The sequence below is a fragment of the Martes martes genome (genome assembly GCF_963455335.1).
Source record: "Martes martes genome assembly, chromosome: 9".
NCBI classification, from domain to species: domain Eukaryota; kingdom Metazoa; phylum Chordata; class Mammalia; order Carnivora; family Mustelidae; genus Martes; species Martes martes.
The window spans coordinates 15,912,698-15,940,095 of NC_137896.1; the positions used below are offsets into that span (position 1 = coordinate 15,912,698).

A 27,398-nucleotide genomic window follows, 5' to 3' on the forward strand; every position below is an offset into this window, starting at 1 on the left:
GTGTGCCTGCTGGCAGATGAGCCCAGGACTCGGGGGCTAGGACTCCCATGTACCTTGTAGGAAGCAGCCCCAGAGAGAGGGAGCACCATCCCTGGTAAGTCGTAGAGGGTGGTGGGGGTGTGAGTGGGATATGAGGAACTTGAGTTGGGAAGGAAGCATCGGCTGCGGAGGGAGGCCCAGCTTGGGCTGGAGGTGAGCCCAGCACCGAGCCACTCACTTTAAGGTGTCATCGGCGTTTTTGAACATGAGAATGGCGTTATAGATCTTCAAGGCCGGACCCAGCTTGACGCTCATGATCTTCACAATGTCCGCCTGTGTCAGCAAAAGGAAGGCCTCGCCGTCAATCATCTGAGGGGTTGGGGGAGGGAGGCGGAAAGCGGAGAAGGTGGAGAGGGCCGTGGGGAGGAGTGACGGAGAGGTGGGTGGGGAGTGGGCAGGGAGAAAGAGAATCGGAGTCAAGGATGTGGTGGGGGGGGCGGGGAGGAGGACAGAGATGGGAAGAGGAAGGAAAAGGAGAAACGAGGGAGGGAGAAAGGAAAAAAGGAAGATAGCGATGGGGACAGAGAAGGACAGAGATCTCCGCTGGCTCCCCCATGTTCACACACATACTCTTTCTCTTTCTTTCTGCTGCCTGGTCTGAGGTCAGTGTGTGTGCGCATACTGTCTTCTGAGTCCTCCCAGCCAGTGGCCTCAAAACACCTGCTGTTGTGCTTCCCCCGAAAAGCCCCAGGTCAGTGTCCCTGCTGCTGGCAGGTCAACACGCAGACACGGGGGGGGGGGGCATGCACAGGGGATGCAGTGGGAGGTACATGGTGTCACCTGTGAGCTATTCTTGCTGGGGGGTTGTGAGGAGAGAGGACGGGAGAGTGATTTAGTCTGAATCTGGGCTGGGCCAACCGCCAGACTGGACAAACTGACTACCCATGAGACCGTCAGTCTGCTTTGCCCTAATTTCTCTCTAATGACTGGTCTGTGTCCCAGCCAGAGGGAATCTTGACGTGTGTGTGTCTGAGTGTACCATTTCAGCCCAACCACGGCCACTCCCTGGAGCGTGGCCCAGACCCTGGGGGAGGTGATGCCACAGACCAGATCCTGGGAAGGGTCATCTTCAGCCCTCACAGGCGTCCTGCTCCCCACTGAGACTCCGTCTGATGCTGGTGGTCCACCCTTTGCCCCTTCTGGCCACTGTTTTTGTATCCCAGACCATGCCGAACTGAGACATGCAGCAGGTGCTCAGGGTGGGAGAGAGCCCTTCTTCTGACAAGGGGAGGATGCTGTAGCACCTAACTTTCGTGTGGCTGTGGCTGGCTGAATGACTGCACTCAGCAAGGAGTTATGACTGTCGTCACAGAGGGAGACCTCTAACCGGTGCCACATGCTTCTATCTTGTGAAACAGGTGTGGTAAAGGTGTGGCTTAGTTACCAAATGACAAGTTGTATGAGACTGGAAAGGCTTACTGGTATTAGAGATGACAGGATCAAAATTTAAAACAATGAGACTATGAAACCAACAAAATAACATTTAATAGGGATAAATGTAAAGTTTTACATTAGGTTAATAAAAAAAAGAACAGTGGTACAAGTAACAAACTGGAAATGTGGTTAGACTATAATGGATAATTGATATAAACTTGGGGACTTTCGTGACCTCCAAGCTGGTCTGATGTGGCTATAATGAAGCTAGTGCAAACTTAATTTTTACTTAAAAAAAAAAAAGAAAAAGAAAAGAAAAGAAAAAAATATATAGGGTTTGCAACTAGGGGAAGAGAAAACAACCCAAATATCCAGTAACGGGAGAAGCATGGGCTCTTCATAAAATGGAGCAGTACTCAGCAATACGAATGGACAGACCACTGGTATACACGGTAACACGGATGAGCCTGAGAAACGTCACACTGAGTGAAAAGAGACAGACACCAAAGGATAAAAGCTGTACCCCCCTTTACGTGACGTCTGAGAACAGGTATAACTAACTTACGGTGCTAGAAATTAGAACAGTGGCCGCTGATGAGGGCGGGGACTGACAAAGGAGCCAAGAAAGACGTCTGTAAGAACTCCCTGGTATGATGGGAATGTTCTAGATCTTGGCTGAAGTGCTGGGTTCAGGTGCATTCGTCTCACAAAACTCATGGAACTGTACTTCTAAGGTGCATGGATTTTGCTCCATGTACATTTTAAACTCCATTAAAAAACATCTGGGTGTCAGTTCAATGATTCTAACAAGTGTGCCCCTGTGGTGAGTGCAGCTGATAAGGTGTGGGGGAGCAGGCTGTGCCTGGTGGCAGGTGGGGGTGTCATGGTGGGGGTTGGATGGGGAATCTCTGTACTTTCCTCTCCATTTTGCTGTCAATCTAAAACTGCTCTGTAAAGATAAAGCCCTTTTAAAAACAAAACCAGAAAGCACATACGGGAGAACTCAACCGGCGTGTTCTGCATTGGTCAGAAGGCATCTGAAACCGGGGTACAGCCCTGAACACATATGTCAGAGTAAGACCACCAGCCCAGAAGGCAAGCACCCGGAATGGGGTGGCATCTGTGGGCTCCCCCGCACGAGGTTACTATGAAGAACCGACTGTGCTGGGTCTGGAAGGAGTGAGTCTTCTCGGGGAAGAGGAGCAGACTTCTTTCATATGGGCGCCTTTCCCATTTATGGGGAGCTGAGACTACACTTTCCTGGATGAAGGGGGATGGATGCGTGTATTCTTGGGAGGGAAGATCTAAACAAATTCCAAGCTACTCTTCCAGTTTCAAACTGTGTGAATTCGGAGAGTCATGATAAAACTCTTCACTTGAGGACTTAAGGACGACTATTCAGAGTTAAAACCACCACTGAGCACGCCCCCCAGTACCAGGCATTCTGTTATAGTGATAGGATTTGTGTATTACTCTATAGCAGGCTAGCGATATAATTATACTAGACATTCTGGTATCATGATCCATTTATCATTGCCATTGCTCAGGACAGCCCTGCGAGGTTGTCACCGTTATGGCCCGCATTATCCCTGTTTTATCTCATTTTATAGATAAGAAGATGCAGACTCACACACAGTAAAGAGCTCGAACTGGCAGAACTGGGATTCACACCCACCCTGTCCGTAAAGCTACGGTTCTTTAATGTACGACTCACTGCTTCTTGTCCTTGGTAAATTTTCGGGTCTTGGTGTTACGTATGTGTTAGGACCCTGGCAGTAAGAGGCAGACCTATGCCTTTCAGGACCCACTTGAACTTACTGTCCCTAGTGAGCTGGGTTTGGAAGACAGGCTGCACGGAGAGCAGAGGAGCGAATGGAGCCCCGTCTCCGAGAGGCATTCTCCCTCCTGCGATGATCTGAACACAGGGTTTGCAAGCTGGACCACGGTCCGTACTGGATTTTTCCCAGAGACGTGGGTCACTGTGACCAGTCTCCCACAAGCAGGACAACAGAGGGCCCTCCCTGGCAGGGGGCAGCGCTGCTGAGGGCATCTGCTCCCTGTTGCCTCAGCGACCGACCCTTCTGCCCCCACTCTGCTCTTGTACCTCACCTCATCTTTGAAGAGTCGTGCCTGGTCCTCACAGCCGGTCAGGGTCTGAACGAAGCTGAAGACCTTGGAAACCAGAGAAGCACCTGTTGCCAAGGGGATGGGGGCCTGGGAGCACAAGGGGGAGGCGGACCCACGTGCACCGGCTGCTCTCGGGGCTTTGACAGCGTCATTTTTCCTTATTAGCCTGCGAGGATGCTTATGTCCCTGCTGCTGGGTGAGCGAGCCGGGGCCCAGGGGAAACGTCTCTCCCCCTGGACTTGCATGGGGACTAGCAGCACGGGTGGCCCTCACCCGCCAGGGGAGGCCTGCTGAACCACTGCTCGGCCCCTGCCGGGCACCCAGAGGGACCATGGGAGGAGACAGGAGCAGCAGATGCTGCCCGGAGCCGAGTCTGTCTCTGCCTGCCCAGGGCCTTTCCTGAGCCCTCCCGCCAGGCTGTGGGGAGGAGGGCAAAGTAGGGGAGAGGAACGGGGATGGGTCCTCGCTCTCACCTCATCAATGGTCCACTTGGCAACCGCAGAGGCCGAGATGCCCGCCACTCCGGGCAGGAGCTTGCAGTGCTGCTCCCAGCACACGGACAGCGAGCGGTCCGGGTGGGCCGACAGGGCTGACATGAAGAGGGACGGATGCATGGCGTCCGCGGCTAGCGCTGCAGGCGGAGGCAGAGGCTGAGGCCGGCAGGCTGACTCTGAGGACGAAGCCGGTCCCCAGGGCCTGCTCGTACCCCTGCCCCTCGGGAGGGCCGCGGCCCCTTTCTGAGAGTCTTGCATAGCCAAGAGGGAGGGCGATGGGACCCCTCTCGCACCGCTCCCGCCCCCTGGTCAGGTGAGCCCCTCGCTTCACAGACTTCCGGGGCTCGGCTGTCAGGAGCAACCCCAGCCCCCTCTGAGGCTACATCACCCTGGGCCCCATGAGGAGATGCTGTAGCATTCCTGACCGTTCTCTAGATGCCCTGCAGCAGAATGGCCTCCACCCGCCAAGGAGCTCAGCCCCGGCAGCAGAAGCCCATTCGGTTTGCCCTCCTCTTCCTGAGACCTTCGGGGCCCCGACCCACCGGCGGGGGGCCAGGGGGATTCTGTGCGGGAACCCGGCCTGGAAGCCGCGGCCACTGCCCCCGGCTCCGGTCCTCTTCCCTGTGCTCACCCTAGCCCAGTCCGGTTTGCCTGCTGCCTACGCAGACCTGCTCGCCACCTCCACGCTACCTGCCACCTGCCGCTCTGCCTGCAGTCCCGGCTCCTGGCCTCCAGGCTCCGCTGCTACAGGGTCTCCTGAGGGACGCCGCTCTGCTGGGTGTCCTTCTTGGCCAGGCCTGGCGCCCGCCTGCCTGGACTTCAGTTACCTTTGGCCGCTCTGACAAGCCTGGCCCCTGCCTCCCTCACCAGCCTCGGCAGGCCTGGAGCCACGTGGTCACTGTCCCACGGGGCTTGCCCTGCCTCTAACAGTCCAAGAGAGCTGCCTCTTCCCTGTTCACAGGGCATTGGTTCTGGACACGTGGCTGCAGCTCGCCACCACCCCCTTCTCTCTCTCTGCCTCCCCTGCTCGTCACAGACTGTCCTTCCCTGACCCTTTGGCCCCTAAGCTGCAGCCCTTCACCTCAACTCTGCACCTCGCAGCCACCCTCCGAGCCCCTGGGATACTATCGGCAGCCCCATGTGCCGTTCTCTGCAGCTCCTCCTGCCATCCCTGCTTGTCGGCCCCAGAGAGCCCCGCCTTGGGCACCACGAGGAAGCTGCCACCGTGCACCGCTCAGCCAGCTCTCAGCGCCCACCTGTGGCCCCGGCAGCCTCTCCCCTGCCCGCTTCTACCCCAGCGCTTTGTCTCCTGGCCACAGGTCTGGCCTCCTGCCTTTGAGGTCCTGTTTCTGGTTCTCCAGGTACCGGTGGAGGAGTCTTGGGGGACAAGGCCAAGAGGCTGTAGGGAGCTTTGTTCCTTATCTTTCTTCCCCAGAGCATGGGACAGGAGCTCTCACACGCAGTCAGGGTGTCTTATCGAACTGCAAACTGACTAGGGGCCGGTCAAAACCTGCTAAGGTTTGTTTTTTGTTTTGGGGGGGGTTGGCCTTATAAACAACAGAAACGTATTCCTGACAGTCATGGCAGCTGGAAGTCCAAGATCAAGGCACCCGCAGATTTGGTATATGGTGAAGGCCCACTTCCTGGCTAACAGATTGCCAACTTCTCACAGGGTCTCATCTGGCAGAAGGAGCACTGGAGCCTCTGAAGTCTCTTTTATAAGGGCGCGGATCCCATTCGTGAGGGCTCTACCCCTACGACCTAATCACCTCCCCAAGGCCCCACCTTCTAATACCATCACACTGGGGATTCAGTTTCACATATGAATTTGTTGGGGGACACAAACATTCAGTCCATAGCATTATTATTGTTGTTATTATTATTGGGTAAGCCCTTCTTCGCCCTCTCTGGGCTACAGCCTCCGTCTCTGAAGACTTAAGTTCTCAGGATGCTTCTGGAATGAGCACACAGGCACACGCCCTCTGGTGGTCAGAACATGGCTCTGGACGGCAAGCTGGCCAGGTGTCCGTCCCACAGACGGGTAGAAAAGGTGCCCACTACAGTCCCATTCCCGGAAGTCCTCACCCTGGGGCCTGAGAGGCTGGCCAAGCCCCTCCTCACTCAAGCCCGAAGCTGCAGGACGTGCCTTCTGCTTCCACCAAGAAGAGTATGGACTGGCAGCACGAGGAGGTCAGCCACACTCAGGGCTAATAATACCAGTAGGGACTGGTGTTAAGCCCTTTATTTGACCTTTTCATTTAAGCCCTCTACTGCCTTCTGCGGTGGGCGTATTATTAGCATTGCACAAATGACCCAGCTGAGGCTCAGAGAGGGGGTCACCTACCTGAGGTCTCACAGCCCGTAAAAGGCCGTCTGACTCCAGGGCTGTGCTTTTAACCACCATCCTAGATACCGTCCAGGTTGCAGAGACTGTTCCTGAAGAACTGGACTAGCTTAAGTGCCGCCCACCAACTGGGCATGAACTAGATGCTCTCCCACCCGCTCTTCTGGCCTCAAAGACAAGGGCATTCCACTCGACTGAGGTGAGATCCCCAGCACTCCTGCTGTGTGTCAGGCCCTGTGCCAGGGCCTGAAGCCGTGAGGTCAATCTGTCACCCAACGGGAGGCTCAGTCACCCTGTCCCTCCCTTTGGAACATGCCGTGGGGTTCACTGTGTTCCCCCCAAATTCACATGGTGAAGACCTAACCCCCAGTGCCCCTGAATGGGACTATACAGTTAATCCTTGACCAATGTGGGGGTGAGGGGCACCAACACCCCATGCAATCAAGTCCACGTAGAACTTTGACTTCCCCCAAAACTTCGCTGCTAACATCCCACTGTTGACTGGGAGCCTTACCAACATCATACACAATTACCATAGGTTTTCTATGTTATATGGGATTTTATGCTGTATTCTTTCAATAAAGGAAGCTAGAAAAGAAAACGTTATTAAGAAAATCCCAAAGAAAATACATTGGCAGTACATGCTATAAAAAATTCACATGTAAGTGGACATGCACAGTTCAAACCCCTTTGTTCAAGGGTCAGCTGTACTGGGAGACAGGGTCTTTCAGCAGATGACTAAGTTCAAATGAGGCCATCAGGGTGGGCTCTCATCCAATCTGGTGTCCTGACAAGAAGAGCAATTTTGGACACGCGCAGAGAGACACCGGGAGCACACATGCACAGGGGGCAGATTGTGGGAGGACATGGCGAGAAAGTGGCCATGCGTGAGCCAGGAGCAAGGTCTCGGAAGAAACCAACCCTGTGGATACCTTGATCTGGGACTTTGAGCCTCTGGAAGTGTGAGAAAATAAATTTCTGTGGGTTAAGCCGCGAAGTCTGTGGTACTTGGTCGTGGCACCCAAGCTAAGACAAAGGAGCTGGAGGGGGTAACTGACATCTGGCTACATGCCTCCAGTCTGTTACACCAGCCGCACAGAGCAGAAGTCAGACCCGAGTCTGAATCCCAGCTCTGCCCCTTACAAGTCGAGTGACTTCGCCCTCTGAGCCTCCCAGTCCTCTTCTCTCAGCAGAAGAGAATGGTGTCCATGTTATAGGATGCCTGTGAGGGTCAGCGACCGTGTATGTAGAGCGCCTGTGGCAGTGCTGGGCCCACAGTAGGTACTCAGTAAACAGCATCACTAAGTAGTTATTCCACATACTTGATGCCCGAAAGAAGTATCAGTCATGTCTTCAAATGAGACTGAGACTCGGAGATATTAAGTGACTTGCTTAGGGTCACGCAGCTAGACAGTGCAAGCCAGTCCTCCCTCCCAGGAGGAGCAGAGCTGGGGGCCTCCTCCTGCTGCACAGTGGGGAGCCGGAGGCCCAGAGACTCACAACAGGGTCTCCGGTGAAGTGGGGCTGGAGCCTGAAGGGACTCCTGAGCTCTCGCCTCTGCTCTGTGCTCTGCAAGGGATTGAAAGGAAGAGGCGGCCTCCCTTCCAAGGGAGACCCTCTGGGTCCCCTCGTGACTCATCCCACCAGTCACTAAGCACTCACTGTGAACACGGTGTGGAGGGCATGGCAGTAGAGGACTCAGGACTTACTTGGGAAATCTTCCTGTGGGATCTTCCGGTATTTAGGAGGGCGTCCAATCCTGGAGAGAGAGGGACCCGGTCCGTGGCAGGGAATCAGTGCCTGGCCTGGCCCCAGAGGACACGAGGCCCTGTACCCTTGCCCTCCGCACCGGCCATGATGGCGAGGCTTCTTCCTTAGGGAGAAGCCCGAGAGGTTCCTCTTACGGGCCGAGGCCTCTGTGTCGGATAACTCCGCCTTCAGCCGACTCTGGTTCCTCTCAGCCAGCGGGCAGCCCGAGAGGCAATGGTGAGCTGTGAACTTGCCTGTGACATGTCCGGAACCATCACAACCAGGAGTGGGGCACTTCCTAGGGGACAGTTAGAAGGAGGAGGCTTACGCTGGGCTGAATACACTTGTTCCCACCGAGCCCCTCCCCAGGCTGGCCCCCTTCGGAGAGTGTTTTGGGGAAGCCTGATGGGCCACACGGAGGAGGTGTAGAGGACCCCTCTCTGAACAATGCCCAAGGGTCTCTGAGCAGGAGCCCTTCACTCACCGGTGGTGAAAGCTGTACTTGGAGGTCCTAGTGTGTGGCAGGCTCCGACAGCTGAGAGGGGGACAGCCCCCGGGAGAGGCAGAGCTGGGCTCTCTGGGTCCTGGGGGAGCAGGAAGAAAAGAGTTAGCATGAGGTCCTGGACTGGGGGTGGGATGGGGGATGGAGGGCAAGGAAGGAACACTTTCTCTGGGGACGGTCAGCACTAGGAGCTAGCGCCCCAGCTACGGGGCCCTAATGTAGACTGTGACATCATTTCCTGCTACTGAGTATCCGCTCCTCCTTGGGGAATGAGGGCTTGGCTCTCATTCGCTTTGTCAAAACCCCAGGCCATGTCCATTGTCTCTGAGAGGAGAACCCTATGGGTGAAAATCAACTCCAAGCTGGTGTGGGCATGGCGGTAGCTTAGAAGCCACATCAGGCATAATTATGTTACCCTGTTTGCTTCCCTGTTTCATTCTTGAGACTCTGGTAACTTTCTTTAAGCCCTACTCATATTTGGAGAAAAATCGAGAAGGATCAACACCACATGTGTCTTGGGGCTAAGTGGTCCGATGATCTGACCTCCCAGGACACCTGCAGGGACCAGGATTTTATTTAAGGGAACCCAGCTTCCTCAGCAAACATAATGTGTGCTCTGTGTGGCTCTGCTGGGTGCTGAGGGAACCCCTGGGGCGCAGAGCTCCCTCCTAGGCACATGCTTCTGAGCAAGCCTGCCCCTGCACATCGAAGCAGCCTAAACCCAACAGCCAGGGAAGCCAGAAGCACAGCTCAGTGTAGCAGAGACCACTGATGCAGGGAGGATGGGGGACCCAGAGCTCACTGTGGGCACTGGAGCCCACCTGTGCATGACAGTCAGAATGCCCTGGATTCTACAGGAGGGGGACGGTCAGAGCTCATGGGGTTGGGGCGGACTTCTTAGTAGGAAAGGGTCAGAGTGTCCTATGGGTACGCACGGAGAGGAGGCTGCAAGGGATGTCCTGTCTTGGAGCACCAGCCCGCAGGGTGGATATCTGGGTGGTCGGCGTCAATCCAGAAGTCATATGCGTGACTCCAGCCATCAAAGTGGAGCTGTAGAGGAAAGGCCGTTGGCGGTCAGGGGTTCCTCGTGCAGCCCAGCTCAGCCAGGAGATCCTCCAAGCTCCAGGAGGTTCTCTCTGTCCCCCAGGTCTGTCAGAAGCGACATCCTGGATTGGAAGGACCAAGTGGCCAACCTCACGGTAACCTGCCTCTGCCACCACATTTTCCAAGGGCATCCTTCATTAAGTTACTGGCATCTTCCATCAATCCAGGCACAGGACAAGGGTCATCAGGCCCACGTGAAAGGCTCAAAGAGGGGAAGGACTGGTCCCAGCTCATCAAGATCACTCACGGACGAGGGCAGAGTGAGACCCAAGATCTTCAACCTTGAGTATAGAGCTCTCCTCCCTACAACCTGCAGCCTCCCTTATGTCTGGCTCCTGCCATGCCCTTGACCGCAAAGCCGTCTACGGAATTCCTGCCCAGACAGCCTGTACACTCCCCAATCCGAGGGGCCCAGAGCCACCTTTATCCGATGGTCCTCCACGTCCTCCACGCTGGCCACGCGCACCAGGGCTGGGTTCCTGCGGTCCACGGCTTCCAGTTTCATGTTGACCAGAAAGCTGTGTGGGGGCCGCTGCGGGGGGACAGCAGCCTTCAGGCCAATGCCCAGCTCAGGGTAGCCGAGGCCCCAAGGACAGAGGCCAAGTGCTGTGCCTTGGAAATCGTGGCCTGCCCAAGGGGCAGCCTTCCATTGGGCTGGCTGAGTGTTCCATGCCTTCCCAGAGGTCAACTCTGGGAGCAGAGAGAGCTGACTCACCACCTTGAAGGCCCAGGTAGGCACAGCAGACGCCCCGGTTTCTTCCAGATACTTCTCCCAACAGAAGCTATCAGGGTCTGGGTAGTCTGGAGGAGAGGATGAAAACAATGTCTAGGCACCCCTGCACACTAGGACCAGAAGCTCAGAAGGGGTACAATCCCCCTCACCCCCAGCACCACCAGAACCAGCTCCTGGCAGAGGCTCCTGAGGCAGAGGGGCGCTAACCAGAACTAAGCACATCACCACCCCACAGTTCCCTGGGCTGTCTGGGAACCCTGGCTCCCATTCCCCCTCCCTGGCCCTGCTGCTCCAGCCCTAGCCCCATACCCATCGGAAACTTTCTTTGCTTTGGATTCCTGCTTCCGTGTTGGGGCTGGGGAGGGGGGTCATTTAACTTTCTTCCTTAAACCTCAACAGAATCGGGGGTTGACAGGTCTCTCCTGACATCAAAGACTTCTCAATTCCCAAGCCAAAAAGATGAGGCTCCAGACCCAGATCCTAAAGGCCCTGCTACTGAGGCCCTGCGAAGGGGTTGGCGGAGGAGAGGGCTGTGGGGCCAGGCCCGGGAGGGGACATCTTCTCAGGCAGCAGGGTCACCTTGTGGAGGGGTGAGGGGCTTTCCTTGCTTCTGGCACCAGCCCACCGGGTGGATGTAGGGGCTGCTGGGGTCACACCTGAAACCGAGAATACGTCATTGTCCTAAGGGCCACTCTGAGGACAAGGACAGTACAGCTTCAGTGCCCATCCTCATTTTGCTGCTTGGTGACAGCTACACAGATGGCTGGTAAGAAAGTCAGAAAACTGCAGCATTAACTACAAACTATAATAAGCCATAATATCACAGGGAAAACCATGAAACACAGCAGCTTGCTCATCCTAACCTTGGTATTTTTAGATGAAACATCTGATATTACACTGTGTTGCTAAGGATATAACAGATCAAAGCCACAGGACAGTCAGTGAGGCCCGGAACAAACGTCAATGTCAGGACCAGGCAGGGGCCACGTGGGGCCTAAGGTCTGAAAGCCCTGCCTCGGGCCCCAGCCTCCCCCCCGACCCAAGGCCAAATCCGGGCCCTCTCACTACCAGTAGTCGTAAGTATCATCCCAGTTGTCAAAATGCACTAGGAAGCGGCTGTCCACCACGTCGGTCACGCTGGCCACGCAGACAAGGGACGGGTTCATGCGGTCCACTGCCTCCAGCTTCATGCCCACCTGGAAGCCCAGGGGTGGGGGGCTCTGGGGGCAAGAAGAGGGGCTGCCATGGCCAGCCCCAGGCTGGCTAGCATGAACCCAGAACCCCCTGGCCCAGGAAGGAGGAAGTTCTCTAGGAGTCATCCCTGGGGTGGGGTGGGGAGCAGGAGAGAAATCGGCTGAGAAAGAGGGTCCCTCCAGGGCAGAATCCTAATCCCCAGCCCTGAGCCACTCGGGAGCTTCTGGTCTCCAAGGTGTGCTCACAGGCAGCCTCACTGAGCTGGAAGCTGAGTGACAGGCAGGAAGTTACATATTCCCCCAGAGTCCCCCAGGGTGAGCACAAGCCTCTCCTCCCCAGGCAAGCCTGGCCAAGCTTGCACTGCAGCGGCTGGGTCAACACCGGGGCACTGGGGAGGGAGGAGCTGACGTGAGGTGGGGAGAGGGGAGGAAGGGCATCTGTCAGGCATAAGCTTCCAAAACTGTCACCTCCCTGTTGACCTTTACTACAACCCCATGGAGATAGGTACCATCATCCCCATTTCATAAGTTTAAATAACTTGCCCAGAACCACAGTGCTAGTCAATGGTGGGACCAGGATTTAAACAGTTTGACTTAAACGTCTGGATTCCCTGTCCTCATAGTGGGTAGAATGCCCCCAGTCACCTGGGATCCTGGGGCCAGACCACGGTGGGGGAGTAAGGGTCGCTGACTGCATGGCACGGGGATCCTCTGACCCGCAGGGACCCTGCACTTTTGATATGGTGACAACTTTAACGGGGGTTCCCTAAGTCTCTCACACCTTTGGCTGGGGATCAGGAGCTACTTTAACTGCTGGATAAAGCTGCCAGCTGCCTTGAACAGAGAAGAAGGCAAGGACTGAGTGTTGGGAGTAAGTGGGAGAGCTACGGTGTTGGTCAAAGGGAAGGAAAAAAAGCAGCTTCCAGAACAGAGCCTTGGTCCTTAACACCAAGACCTGCAGAGCAAACCAGAGCCAGAAACCAGCACAGTGACGTCCCAGGGCCTGGGCCAAGCTGGTGGCCAGGGACTCACAGGGGGTGCTCGGAGAAGAGGGCTTCTGCAGTAGGGCGGAGGGGAAACCGGGCCAGAACCTAGAACCAGCTCCTCCTCTGGCCCTGGGCCGGCCCAGAGGGTCCCGCCTGCTGGGACAAAGCTGAGAGGACTGGTAGGAGCACTTTCTCCTGGAGGAGTCCGGACAGCCAGGCCCGGGGCAGGGACTCTGTCCCTGAGGGTGGTGTCCACTCTCGCCCCGGGGCACTCACGTGGCTCTGGCTCACGAACAGGTGCTTGGGGGCGGCCTGAGCTCGTGTGCTGCGCAGGTACTGGCCCCAGCTGAACTCCTCCTCCTTGTAACCTGGGCCCCTCAGGGGGGGAAGAAGAGAGGGCCGTGCAGACAGAGGCTGGGCCGCAGCAAGGGTGGCCCACACCCAAGCACCAGAATAGGGAAAGCCCAAGGACCTCCCAACCCTCAAGAGCCCGCCCAGGAAACCCTGCTGAGGCGGGATGTGACCGGGGTAGACACCCAAGGGGCAAGGGCAAAGCAGAAGCCCTGGGTTCCTAGTCATAGTGGGACTGCACGAAGGCCAGCTGTGGAATGGGGAGGAAGGAAGGGGGACTGACGGGGAAGAAGGGAAGGTCACTGTGAGCAACCCAGCCAGGCCTTACCTTTGGGGGGCTGCAGCTTGTGTCCAGTCTTCTCGAACCAGCCGGCAGGGTGAATGTCAGGGGAGTTGGCATTGATCCAGAAGTCATGGCACTCGGAATACCCATCAAAGTGCAGACGTAGGCGGTAGCCACACACCTAGCCCCAGGATGGGGAATCACAGGGACTCTGACGCCAGCGGACACCCACTCCCTCTCCCTCACCTCTCCTAGCCCAGGCTGGTGGTCTCTCGGGTCTCAAATGCTAGCAGATTCCCCACCCCACCACTCTTCCCCCCATCCCGAACGTGGCCCCGAGCTCTCCCATGCCACGTTGAGGACAGATCAGGTGCTCATGAGCCCTGAGCTCTGGGTGTGACAGGCGGAGTCTAGGACACCCTCTTGCCCTTTGGAGCCCTGGACAGAACCCCATGGGCACCTACCAAGGCTCAGGCCTGTTCAGGGTCGCTGACAGCCTTGCCTTCTGCTACCATATCTCCCTGCTCTCTGCTCACACACTGCTCTGACCTCACCAAGCTGATGGCAGCTCCTTGAACTTGGCACCCTTCCCCATGCCCCAGTAGTTTTGCTCCTTTGCTGCTTCTGCCGGGAACACCCTACTCATTCACAACTTAGCCCTCAAGGCTCAGCAGGAGGACTTTCCTCTATGAAACCCCTTCTGCCCCCTGGGTGCTGCCCTGCGCAACCTCTGCTGCTCCACTCCCATCCCCGCCGCCCCCACCCGCCCGTGCTGCATGTTGCTGATGTGTTTATCTCAGTGATTCCCAAAGCACAAGCTCCTAGAGGACAGGATCTTGGTTGGACACACACACATATCCCTGCTTTCAGCCCCTCTCCTCCTTGGGCTGCCCCCTGCCCCTACACGGAAGGACACACCATTCAGTAACATCACCATGCCCAATACTTTGGTGTTTGTTCCTTTCTATGTGTTCCACCATAAGCCCCTAAAGATTGAGCTTTCTGAGGGCAGGGCAGCGTCTCCCTCATCCAAGCCAGGCCCTCCATGCCCCCAGCAGTCCCCATCAGTCTACCCAAAGAGACATCTCCAGAATGTGGGTGCCTGCCTCAGCTCACCTCGGCCACGGTGAGGATGAAGTACATGGACGGGTGTTGAGGGTCGATGCCTTCCAACTTCATGCCCGGTCTGAAGCCATTCTTATTATGAGTGACTGCCTGGTACTGTCAACGCACAGATTGGGGAGGACCCAGCCTCCATCCAGCCTTATCCTTGCCTAGTGGGCTTGGGGTGAAGGAGCTGCCTTTAGGCCCCACCCGCCTCATATTACCAAAGGGGTAACTTATTTGGGGATCTTTAGTGCAAGGAGCAGGACTAGCTCCCGGGTCGTCTGAAAAATGTGGGCTAAGTCAGGGCTGGACTAAAGGGCTCCCCCTTACCCAAGCCATGGGAAGATGAGCGTACAGAACTGGGTAGAAGGTACGAGGGTTGCAAAGTCCACAGGTACAGTATGGGCAAGCCTGGGTCCCACCCCTCTACTTTCTCCTACCCTGAAAGTCTCTCATGGTGAGTCCTTTCCTATTCTGGGACCCTAACCAGCCTCTCCCCCTTCTATTCTGCCAGTTTTTGTTTGTTTGTTTGTTTGTTTGTTTGTTTGAGGGATATCAGACACACAATACACCAGAAGGTCTGAATTTGGTAGTGAGTTCCTGGACTGGGCATACAAGCTCTTCCCAGGTAGAAATTATCCGACTCACGTCCTGGAAGAGGCTGACAGGGGCAGTGACAGCCTTCTGCTCCTCGAGGTAGGACTCCCAGGACCAGCCTTCTTTCTTCTCCCCTGATGCTGTGAACAGGAGACAGACAGACTGACCCCTGGACTGCTCCCAACAGATTCTTCTCCTCAGTTTCCCCCGAATCAACTCTACCTTACCTCCAAAACAAACCCTTGTCTATGGTTGCGTGCTGCCCTCTAGGCCCTCCCAGCCACGATGGCGCCAGACCCAGGGGCTCAGGCTTCAGGTGAGCCTCGGTCTCCGGTGGGGCTACGCCAAAGCCTGTCCGCCCTCATCCCCCAGCCACAGTACTTTGGACTGTAGAGCACGTAACTGAGGTTACAAAGTCTCAGCCACAGAGGGACCCTGCTCTCTGACAAAGCTGAGTGGCAAGTCCTGAGCCAGAGGACTTCATCGCAGTGCCACCTAAGCTCACGGGAGAAAAGAGGAAGAGAGAAAGGAAAGAGAAAACATGGAAGGAGGAAGAAACAGAGGAGCAAGATCACACAGAAATGAGAAACTCTGATTTTTCCATCCTCCTTCTTCTGAACACAGAGGTATGCACAGAGACACAAATACATATCCATGTGTCTGGCGTGCCCACAGAATAGAGACAGACTGTATGGCCCTCTCAGACATACACACGCCGTACATGCACGCGCACCACCCCCCCCCCACACACACGTACGTGCACGCATGCTACAGTCAGAGCTCCAGGTACTGGGGAGGGGGAGGGGAGACCAAGTCCCCTGAAGGAACTTCAGGTTAGCCTGCGGTGGGGACCTGGCCACCAGCATGGAAGAGAAACATCCTTTAGAGACTAGAACAGTTGGCAACGTGTGAGGTAGGCTCACGAGGTCAGCCTGGGTTGCCTTCAACTGAAGGCCATGGACAATGAAAGAGGCAACTACTTGCAAAAATCAATTCATGTCCCTTGGGTAAACAGCTCCAGCTTCTTCTAGTAACTTCTCTGCCCCCCATTTTGTCCTCTGCAATATGCAGACAACTTCATCTACCACAGGGAGTCGTCTGGAGGAGTAAATGAGATGCTGGGAGTCAAAGATCCTCATGAAATGCAAAGTCTGGTCTTGAGTTTCGGGACTCCCTAGGGCTCCCCTAAGTCTGTCTTACCTGGATTCTAGCTCTGCCATGCTCTGGCCCACTTGGCTGCTGCCCTGGGTCATTCAAATGTCGAGGGCTCTGTCACTCACAAAGACGCTTTTTTCTTTACTTGGAACCTAAGTGGCTAGAAGCTCCTCCCCAGGAGCTGCCTAAGGTCCGGGGTCACTGGACTGAGCCTGACCCAGCTGGGCCAGAGCAAGGATTTTCTTCATCATCAGACTCTCAGAGACCCACACGGACACACCAGACAGAGCACACCCTCTGTCCTGAGTGAAATCTGGATTGTCCCAAGAACACATCACCTACTGTGCTCCCTCAAGAAAGCCTTGCTTCTCCCACTTGGCCTTTCCCCAGACTTCCTGAACATGCCAGGGGAGAGAGTAGGCTTCGGGACCCCAGGCCTGGCACTGTCTCTCTGTCTCTCACCACTACAGTCCCACATCATCCTGGATAATATCTCTCCACTTTTTCCAAATCACCACTTCTATCACTAGCCCTTCCCATCATCCATCCCTTTCTCTCTAGAGATGAGATGACATTCTTCTCTCCTCTGTTCCTCACCGTAACATGAGCCACTTGTCGGATTTCTCCCCTCAGGCACCTCTGCCCCTCCTTGGTCCTAACTCCCAAGATCATCTTCTGTCGGCTGTACCCCAAAGTGGCCCAGTCCTGAGACCCTCCATGCCACAGCAGAGACCTCTGACTTCATCTTCTGTCCCTTGGCCTCCCAACCCCAACCTTGTCATTTGGCTCTTTAATTATCTGGATTCTCTCACTAGTCATGATGTATAATAAGTATACAGACGGCGCAGTTTGTTCTCACACACCACTTCCATTAACCTTAACCATTCCTTGACCACTGAGTAGGACCTCCTGTGTGCCAGGGCTGGTGCCAGAAACCGGGGGTACAGGGATGCCTCAGAGACTTCACATCCATGGACCCCTTTAATCCTCATACAATGTACTGAGGAGAAAGGTAAGATTCATAGTAATCCTTTTCACAGATGAGAAAAGAGATTATCTGGAAGCCACTGGAAAAGGGGCCTGATTACTAAACCTTTCAGTCCTGATTAGACCTCCCCTCCCTGACCAAAACCCCAGTCTCCTCCAGCTTCCTGCATCCATCTTCCATGGTGAACAATGGGCTGAGCTGTTAGGTACAACCTCCAGACCAAAGAAGTCCCAAAGTTCCTGGGTACGGGTGTGCGGTCTGTGCGTCGCACACAGACGCCCAGCCAGGAGGGTGAATGTGGGCTGACATTCAGCTGGGGCTCCTTGCTGAGCCGTGTTGCTGAGTCTACTCAGGTTGCCTTTTTCTAATTGGGTCTGCTCAGAAAGGGCACCTTTTTACGATGTGTTGCAAGGTATGGTACAGACTCCCTGTGGTACTGATCCTCTCTTGACTTCCAGAAACGTTCCTTTGCTTACTCCTGCTTTCTTAGACTAGGTGCTCTCGGCTAGCACTTTCTTCAGCTAGCCCAGGCTGTCCAAAACCAAGCTGGTTGCTTCTCTGGCCTTCTTGGTGCAGTCTATTTCAGTCCGTGGCACCAGCATCCGTTCAACCAGCCACATAAGCCACGGACTTGGGAGGGATCCTTCAGGTCTCTTTTTTCACCCCCAAGGATCCTTCAGTCCCTGAGACCTGCTGACTCCAGCTCCACCTGGCTCTCGAACTATCCCTACCTCTCTGTGCTCACTGTTCGTCTGTCTTTGAACCTGGTCCAAGAGCCTCTGGCTTGATCTCTCTGCCTTAGATGCAGTCTGTTACCAGAAAAGCTCTAAAATAAAACAGGTTTATTTCTCTGCTTTAAAGTCCACGATGGCTTCTGATTTACAACCAGAAAATACAAAAATCCAGACATCTTTCTGCAGCATACAGAGCTCTCCGTGAACTAGCCTGATCATGCATTTCCATGCCCCTGTGTGCTTCTGTGCATGTGCGTACCCTAATCCCTCTGTCTTATAAATCCTGCCCATCCTATCCCTTTACCATAGATCCTGTCCCATCCTATCTTCTTCTCATCCTTCAAGACCCAGTCATACCTCTGGCACCTAGCATAGGGTTTTACACAGAAAGATGATCACCAAATGTTTGTTAAATGAATGACCAGAAGGATGTATATATGCATACATGGATGTATGGATGACTGAATGTATGGATGCTTGGATGCATGGATGCATGGATGCTTGGATGCTTAGATGCATGGATACTTAGATGTATGAATGCTTGGATGCATGGATGTATGGATACATGAATGCATGGATGCTTGGATGCTTAGATGCTTAGATGTATGGATGCCTGGATGCCTGGATGCATGGATGTATGGATGCTTGGATGCATGGATGTATGAATGTGTGGATGTATGGATGCATGGATGTATGGATGCCTGGATGCATGGATGTATGGATGTATGAATGCGTGTATGTATGGATGCTTGGATGCATGTATGGATGGATGCATGGATGTATGGATGCAGAGATGGAATGTCACCCTACCTACCTACCCCATGAAGCCTCCTTGACTATATGAGGCAGTTTGTTCTGTGACAGTCCTTCGTACCTACATATCTCAAACACAACACTTACTCTACCATTGCATGATAACTACCTGTTCGTACATCTCTCCCTGACATCGGACTACGAGCTTTCTAAGGGCCAGTACTGTGTTTTGCTTAGTCTGAACTCTTCTATCTCAATAGAGCTGGGGGAAAAAGAAACAAAGGGAGAAGGCATGCAGAGTAATAAGAGAAATTAAAACAGGGATATCACCACATATCCTGCAGACTTTAAAAGATAAGGGGGTATTATGAACAACTTTACATCCTTCTGACACACTTCCTTCGGCATCACCCAGTCTCAGGCCCACCTCTGCGCACTAGTGAAGTTGTTCTCGAGTCACCAGGGCCACAGTCCAGTGACTTTTTCTCATTCCTCAACTCTCTTGATCTCCACGTGCTACCAACGCCCCTACCATCTGCACATTTCCTTCGTGCTGCGCCCTCTTAGCTGTATCTCCCTTCTCTTCTTTTGCCATTAGTGGTTCTTCTGTCTCCGACCCCAACCCAGCTCCTCAATGGTGGATCTCTAGAAATACAGTAATTCCCTCCCATTTTCTCTCTTTCTGCTTAATCTCTTAGGAAGCTTCTTCAGCACTGCTTCAGTCGTTTAAGTAGAGAGAATCTGTTGGGGCACCTGGTGGCTCGGTTGGTTGAGCGACTGCCTTCAGCTCAGGTCATGATGGAGTTGCGCATCAGGCTCCCTGCTCAGCAGGTAATCTGCTTCTCCCTCTGATCCTGCCCTCTCTCATGAGCGCTCTCTCTCTCTCTCTCATTCTCTCATTCTCAAATAAATAAAATCTTTTTTTTAAGATTTTTAAAAAATTTTATTTAATTGACACAGAGAGAGGGAGATCACACGTAGGCAGAGGCAGGCAGAGAGAGGGGAAAACAGGCTCCCCGCTGAGCAGAGAGCCCGATGTGGGGCTTGATCCCAGGACCCTGAGATCATGACCTGAGCTGAAGGCAGACGCTTAACCATCTAAGCCACCCAGGCACCCCACAAATAAATAAATAAAATCGTAAAAAGAAAAAAAGTAGAGAGAACTCACAAATTAATGGTTCTAGCCAGACTTTTCACCGGGAGCAGAGAACTGAAGAGGGTGAGCTCCAAAATGCTATGGTCTAATCTTTACCTGGCCTTCAGTTTCCAGTAAATATAAATGGACCTTTTTGAAAACCTAATGAAAGCCACGGACCATCTCCCCAGAAAAATAAATAATTCACAGAATTTTGCATGTAAATTTAGACTAGGGACCTCAATTAAGAAGGTATCTAGAAGAGTCATACTGATTAATGACTTATACTGAATCCCACACTCATTCCCAATTTGTTCCCCAGCTCTGTAAGGGATTCCTTGTATTTTGATAAAAAATGTGTTTCTTCCATGTCATTAAAAAATGGCATGGCTCTGAATAAATATTTCTCCAAAGAAAATATATACATGGCTAATAAGCACATGAAAAGATGCTCACCATCATTAGCCATCAGGGAAATGCAAATCAAAACCACAATGAGCTACCCCTTCACACCCACTCGGATGGCTATAATAGAAAAAGACAACAGCAAGCACTGATGAGGGTGTGAATAAACGAACCCTCATATGCTGCTGGGGTGGGGGGAGAGAAAATGGTACAGCCACTTTGGGAAACAGCCTAGCAGTTCCTTAAAAGGCTAAACGTAAAAAAAAAAAAAAAAAAAAAAAAAAAAAGCTAAACGCAGAGTTACCACATGACCCAGCAATTCACTCCTGGGTGCACACCCAGGGAAAATGAAAACATACCCACACAAAAACTTGTACACAGATATTCCTACCAGCATTGCTCATGATAGCCCTGAAGTGGAAGGAACCCAGATACCCATCCATTGACAAATGAAGTGTGATACATCCAATACAATGGACGATCATTCAGCAGTAAAAAGGGATGAGATACTGATGCACGCTCAATGTGGATAAACCTTTAAAACATGGGGCTAAGGGGCGCCTGGGTGGCTCAGTGGGTTAAAGCCTCTGCCTTCGGCTCAGGTCATGATCCCAGGGTCCTGGGATCGAGCCCCGCATCGGGCTCTCTGCTCGGCGGGGAGCCTGCTTCCCTTCCTCTCTCTCTGCCTGCCTCTCTGCCCACCTGTGATCTCTGTCTGTCAAATAAAAGAAAAAACAACAAACAACAACAACAACAAAAAACACGGGGCTAAGTGAAAGAAGCCCGTCACACAGGGCCATGTATTAGATGATCCCACTTAAGTGAATGTCCAGAACAGGCAAATCATATCTGTAGAAAATGAACTTGGGGTTGCCTAGGACTACAGGAGGATGGTGGTTTGGGGGGAATGACAGCTCATGAGTACAGGGCTTCTTTTTTGGAATGATGAAAATGCTTTATAACTGAATGTGGTGATGGTTGCACAACTCCGTGGATACACTAAAAAACACTGAATTTGTACCAGTCAAATGGGTGAATTACATGGTATGTGCATTCCATCTCAATAAAGCTGTTCGACACTACTTTGTAAAATTATGTATGAAGCACTAACTGCTTAAAATGGATAAAGTTGACATCATCAAAATGAAAACATTCTGTTCCTCAAAAACCGTCATTTAGAAAGGAAAAAGCAAGCCACAGAGTGGGAGAAAATATTTGTAACACATACATCTGACAACGGACTTATATGCAGAATATATAAAGACTAGGAAGAAGATAAACAACCCAATTCAGAATGGATAAAAATGTGGGGTGCCTGGGTGGCTCTGTCGGTTAAGCGTCCAACTCTGGATTTTGGCTCAGGTCATGAGCTCAGGGTCGTGAGATCGAGCCTTGCACTGGGCTCCATGCTCAGCAGGGAATCTGCCTGAGATTCTCTCTCACCCTCTCCCTTTGCCCCTCCACCTTCTTAAATAAATAAATAAATCTTAAAAAAAAAAGAATGGGCAAAAACATATGTCTGAGGTAACTAAACAGGAATTTTAGGGGGCTGCTCTGAATCTGAAAAGGCTGTAACAAGTTGACCCCGAAGAACGCCACCACAGATACCTGATCTGGATGTCGGCAGAATGAGAGGTGATGTGAGAATATCAAAATAGCTATTAATGATGACATATATTGTGAAGACTTTGACCACGGTGTGTTAGAAAAGATTCCTCACACGAAGCGGCCGTTGAAAACATAACGTGGATACATGAGAGAGAGAGCCCGAGTGCATACGTGAGTTACAAGGCTCTAACTCACGAACTACTAGAACATGCTGTCAGGACTAGACACATCAGGCCATACAGCATGGACCCAGGAGCTGGCCATCTAACTGCCAGAGTATAGCTATAACATGGATTCTCCACACACACAGGACACTCAAACAACCCTGCTACCCCTACCCCTTATGCCAGATTCTTCTGCCAAAAGACCCCAAAAACAACTGGAAAAAAACTGAGCCATACATGCAAACTTCTGCCAACTGATAGAGTATCTTCCCTTGAAAAGAGGAAAAAAGACGCAAGGAGGAAAATATATAGAAATCAATGCCACACCGATGTTTATTTACTATTGAGATGGCAAGAGGTATGAATCAAAAGATAACCATACTGGCCAACAGGACCCAGCTAGAAGAATGCTGATTCATGAATCGATCCCCTAAGTAAGAGCAACTGAGCAACTGTCTTGGGTGGTTGGACTGTCTCCTTCTTCTAGGTAAGATTTAAGAAGCCATAAACCAATGAGAGCTATGCTTTCGGCTTCTGATGTGAGAGCCTTGGGTTGAGAGACAGCAGTGAAAATCTGGTTTGCTTGCAACGGGCAGAATTTCTAACAGACACTGCAGAGTTCGGAGCCCAGGACATAGATTGGGTTCCTCTGGCTGGTACTGGATCCATCAAGGTAGAATGTCCTAAGAACTCACCTCATCCTCTGGCTCTCTCTGAGACAGGAATGACAGTCACTCAGGCAACTAAGCCACGGTCCGAGCGGAATCACCAACACACACCTCATGCATTCCTGAACCGAGCAAACACTGAGAGTCTATGTAACACCCATCGCTGAGCTAAGCACCGGGGATACAATGATTAATCAAATAAATTCAGTTTTGAGGGAGGAAGATAGACATTAAACAAGCTGTTATACAGTACCTACGTGATTACAAGTGTGATGAATGTTACTCAGCTCCAGCTGACTGTTGTCACACGGGAACGGAGAAGGCCTGAGGGCCAGAGATGACTATAAATGGCCTTTGTTCCCCCCCCAACTTTTTTTTTTTAAACAGTCATTTATTTTTTAGACACAGAGAGAGATCACAAGTAGGCAGAGTGGCGGGCAGAGAGAAAGGGGGTAGCAGGCTCCCCACTGAGCAGAGAGCTGGATGTGGGGCTCGATCCCAGGACCCTGAGACCATGACCTGAGCCGAAGGCAGAAGCTTTAACCCACTGAGCCACCCAGGCGCCCCATGTCCCCCCCCCCCGCCTTTTAAGAACCAAAAGGCCAGAATGGGGGCTCTGATAGCAAGGACAGACCAATGGCCAGCACAAACTTGTTCACACCATCAAAGGGAAGCAATGCCCTGTGATGCCATAAAAAGCTGTTTAAGTCTTTGGATTCTGAGCCTGGCTGTGAGGCCTATTCACAACTGGCTAATAGAGGATAAACAAGCACATGATACGATCCCTCCACAAATACACATATACTAATGTGTAAACCAGAAACATCGTGTCTCATTTTTCTCTCTCCCTCACACATACACTAATTTATACTCATCTCTGTATGTACAACACACCACCACATACGTAACCCATGCTTCCAGCCTCACACCTCCAAAGATGTATACACACATTACACCAACGCAGACACACACGGAGACCACCGTACCAGACTGGCTGTTGTTCCACTCCTCGCTCTCTGGGGTGCTAGCAGCCGGCTGTCCCTCTGGATCCTTTCCTTCTTCTTGCTTCTCCTGTGGAAAGCAAGCCTCATTCTTGTCCTCATGGGTTGGAGTGAAGCCCCAGACTTATTCCAGGCCCCTGCCTGGCTCTCTGGTCACATGGTATTCTGCCCCAAACAAGTGGAATTTCTTCTAGGTTACCAGCAGGAGCATGGCTCCAGCGGGCAACCCCCTACCACGTGGGCACACACTCACATGAGCATACAGCCTCTGGTTACACAGTCTGACTACAGTCCCCTCCATTCCTCAGACCTGCTGTGTGTTGATCTTACTTGTCCACTGGAACTTTCATGCTCTGTCTCTTCCAGCTTCTCTGCAACCTTCTCTGCCTCTGGCTTCGTGACGGGGTTCCAGTGATGGAGCTTTCCATCTGCCTACTCATCTCCTTGGGTGCTGGTGTATGTGAATGGGACTTAGCCTTGACACTAGACTGAGATGGGAGCTCCAGAAAAGCAGGAAGGTGATTTAATCATTTTCCTCTAACCCTGTACAGGACCTGAGTTAAACACGGGACCCCAAAATAGGATGAGTGAGTCATCATGTATCTTCTCTGGCCCTGCCCCACAGCCTTGATTAATGGGGAGGACAGTGGGAATAGACGTGTAGCCTCTAGCCTCCCCTTCCCCTCCCCACAGCCCTCTTCCTACCAAGGCCTCAGGCTCTGACTCCTCCTCTGACGGGCTGTGGTATTCCCTGCGCTTCCTCTTCTTCATGGGTTTGAGAAGCTCAGAAGCGCTGGTGCAGGAGTTCTGGCCTGAGGAGTTCTCCACTATGACTGACCTGAGGGACAGATGGCCTGAGAGAAAGAACCACCCACCCTACACCACCCAGTCCCTCTCCTAGGCCCGGAACAGGGGGAATGGGGTCCCCAAAGCAGAGCAAGTAGGGGTGCAACTCCCTCCCCCTTACCGCTCTTGGAACAACGGCGGGCAGTCATCATTGGAGGAACCAACAGGATCTGGAACCGCGCTTTGCTGAGGTCCACACTCCTGGCACTGACAGGTGCCATCATCTTCTGGGGGATCCTGGGGGGAATCTTCTGGAGGATCCTGGGGGAGGTCCGCTGTGGGGGCCAAAGTGACCTCAGGCCTCCCATCCAACACAACCACACTCAGGCTCCGCCCACCTCGGATTCCACGCCCCCTCAGGCTCCCCAGGACCCTCCCCCACTCCCCAGTCCTCGCCATCTCAGGACCAACTCCTGGGCACACCCGCAGAACCCAGGCCACCCACCCCATCCTCCCCCTGCCGCCCCATGGATACTCCTTAGGGAGCTCGGGCCTTGCCCCACCAGGGCAGGGCCCCAGCCTGGGGACTGGGGGGTCCTACCCGGCTGTTGGGTGCCCGCATCGCCACCTCCCGCCGGGGCCTCGCCATCTTCATATTCGGCCACACCTTCGGGCCGCAGCTCTGGGCTCGCGGGCTGCTCCGCTCCTACCATGTTCAGCGGTGCGTACTCGCTTATCCGGAACTGCAGCATGGGAGGGTCTGAGGACGGGACTCCTGCACCCCCTCGACCCACCTCCGACCGGCAAGGTCCCCTCCCGTGACCTTACTCCGCAAGGCTCGGCTCCGGGTGCCTCGCTCCAAGCCACGCCCCCAGCAGCCCGCCAGACTCCCAGCGCCTCCACCCAAGCCATGCCCCTAGAGTCCCTCAGTCAAAGCCGCACCCCAGAACCCTCCATCGCGGGCTCCTTCCTCCTCCCTCCCCTCGGGCCCCGCCTCCGGCCCGCTGGCCCCGCCCCACAGGTGCCCCTCGCCAGCCCCCCCGCCAATCCCCACAGACACTGACCCGCAGGCCGCTCCCAGGAGGCGGGGCCGCGGCCTCCGTCCACTCCAGGAGCCGCACTGAGGTGGCGCCGGAGCTGGCCGCAGGCCCGGGGCTTAACTGCGGCAGAACGGTGGCCGTGACAGGTACGCTGCCGGCCACTCGCTCCGGAGCGCCCACATGGATCGGCTCCCGTGGAAAACAGGAAACATCCAGGGCACTGCTGGGCAGGCCAAGGGTGGCCGAGCCGGCTACGAACAAACACACAGACATGACACAGGTGAGCCTGGTGGCCCTGGCCCATGCATATGTGTAGGCAGGTGAAAGTATGTCCTCGGGATCCACACCTGCTTAGGCAGGTGTGGGGCTGCTCCTCCCCCCAGGCCCCTGGCTTGGCCCACCTGGGATGATGAAGGCAGTAGCCGGCAGGTGAGAGCTGGAACCTGGGCTGTCTCTGGCCACCAGGTGCATGTTGACCTCTCCTGTGGAGGGCCCCTTCAGTGTCAGCATCTCCATTTCGGCATTCCCCTCCATCCTGGTAGGCCTACAAGCTGAACACGACCCCCACAGTGATCAGGGAGGGAAGAGCCTTCTTTGAGGAGGAGCTGGTCACCCTGCAGAGAAAAGCCTCAGCCCTGAGGAGAGCACGGTGTCTTAGGATACCAACACTAAGTCTGGCTCCTGGCTCTAACCAGGTCACCCAGGTGAGGGCTCTGGCCAGGCCCTGCCTCTCCCCCGGACTCTGGAAGATGGGCAGGTGTGAGGGTGCTTTGTAAACTGTGATGTATAGGTACACAACTGACTCTGGGAGTAGGTCTCAGGCCAAGGTTCTGTTTGGCCAGCTGCCAACGACAGAGCTCAGGCTAAGTCCAAACTCCCCTCTTCTCAAGCCCCACCTCCAGCCCCACTAGACTCTTCTTCCGGTGGGGATTTAGAGCCCTCAAGTACCAAATTCACTCTCACTCATAAGGTCCATTTTCCTGGTAGGTCATTTTTCCCAATCACATTCTTTGATGCCCCCTGGCCGCAATCCTTCCAACCCCAAGCACAGAGTGAGCACTAGAACGTCCGCTGAACAAACGCACACATGTGAAAAGCAAAGATGTGCTCTTCGAGAACCCAGGTAGTGCGTGACTCTTCCATATAATAAAGCAATGGCAAGAAAGTATTTAATAAAGAGGCAGATGGATAAGTAAATATATGGGGAAAAAAGACCTAACGATGTAACAACTATACTTAACATCTATCATTTACTTAACTCCTAAAACGTATTGGCCACTGTCCTAGTGGCTTACCAGCACTGTCCAGGAGAATTTTCTGTGATGATGTAAATGTCTTATGCCTACATTGTCCAACACACTAGTAGCCACTAGCCACATGTGGTTACTGAAATGTGGCTAGTGTGAATGAAGAACTGAATTTTTTTTATCTTAATTTAAATTAAATTTAATAGTCACAGTGGCCATAGTTACTGTACTGGACAGCAAAACTTTACAGATCTTATAATTGGCCTGTTGGCTTATTTGCAAAACACCTCTCAGAATCTGACTTCTCTCCATCTCCTTGCTGCCTTGCAAGTCCCAACTCCCATCAGCCCTCCTTGGACTTCAGAAACTGCCTCCTACCTGATCTCCCTTCTTCTTCTCTTGCCTCCTACAGTTTATTCTCCAGTAAGAGAAAGCTTTAAAAAGGTAAAACAGGGGCGTGCCTCGGCGGTTAAGCGCCTGCCTTTGGCTCAGGTCCTGATCCCAGTATCCTGGGATCAAGCCCCATGTCGGGCTCCCTGCTGAGCAGGAAGCCTGCTTCTCCTTCTCCCACTCCCCCTGCTTGTGTTCCCTCTCTCACTGTCTCTCTCTCTCTGTCAAATAAATAAATAAAAATCTTAAAAAAAAAAAAAGATGTAAACCAAATCACATAATTTCCCTTCCTAAAGTTCTTCCCTGGCTCTCCATTGCCCTTAGAATAAAATCATAGAGGT

General features: G+C 53.4%; 1 protein-coding gene across 2 annotated transcripts; it reads right to left on the reverse strand.

Moving 5' to 3' along the window:
* Nucleotides 1-97: 97 nt before the first annotated feature.
* L3MBTL1 (L3MBTL histone methyl-lysine binding protein 1) lies at nucleotides 98-25,954 on the reverse strand (the record flags this gene model as incomplete). 2 transcript variants are annotated; one of them, XM_080813234.1, is made up of 21 exons in its annotated part: nucleotides 98-348; nucleotides 3,523-3,585; nucleotides 4,014-4,171; nucleotides 8,088-8,137; nucleotides 8,228-8,425; nucleotides 8,612-8,711; nucleotides 9,565-9,679; nucleotides 10,155-10,265; nucleotides 10,449-10,534; nucleotides 11,046-11,122; nucleotides 11,535-11,686; nucleotides 12,922-13,013; nucleotides 13,325-13,460; nucleotides 14,396-14,500; nucleotides 15,035-15,123; nucleotides 23,580-23,664; nucleotides 24,300-24,432; nucleotides 24,562-24,715; nucleotides 24,982-25,123; nucleotides 25,445-25,671; nucleotides 25,822-25,954. In XM_080813234.1, 21 exons carry the CDS (start codon nucleotides 25,952-25,954, stop codon nucleotides 214-216), a joined length of 2,541 nt encoding a protein of 846 aa, XP_080669360.1. In that variant the 3' UTR covers nucleotides 98-213. The 2 variants fall into 2 exon arrangements, with proteins under 2 accessions (XP_080669360.1, XP_080669361.1); XM_080813235.1 differs by lacking the exon at nucleotides 3,523-3,585.
* Nucleotides 25,955-27,398: the final 1,444 nt, after the last annotated feature.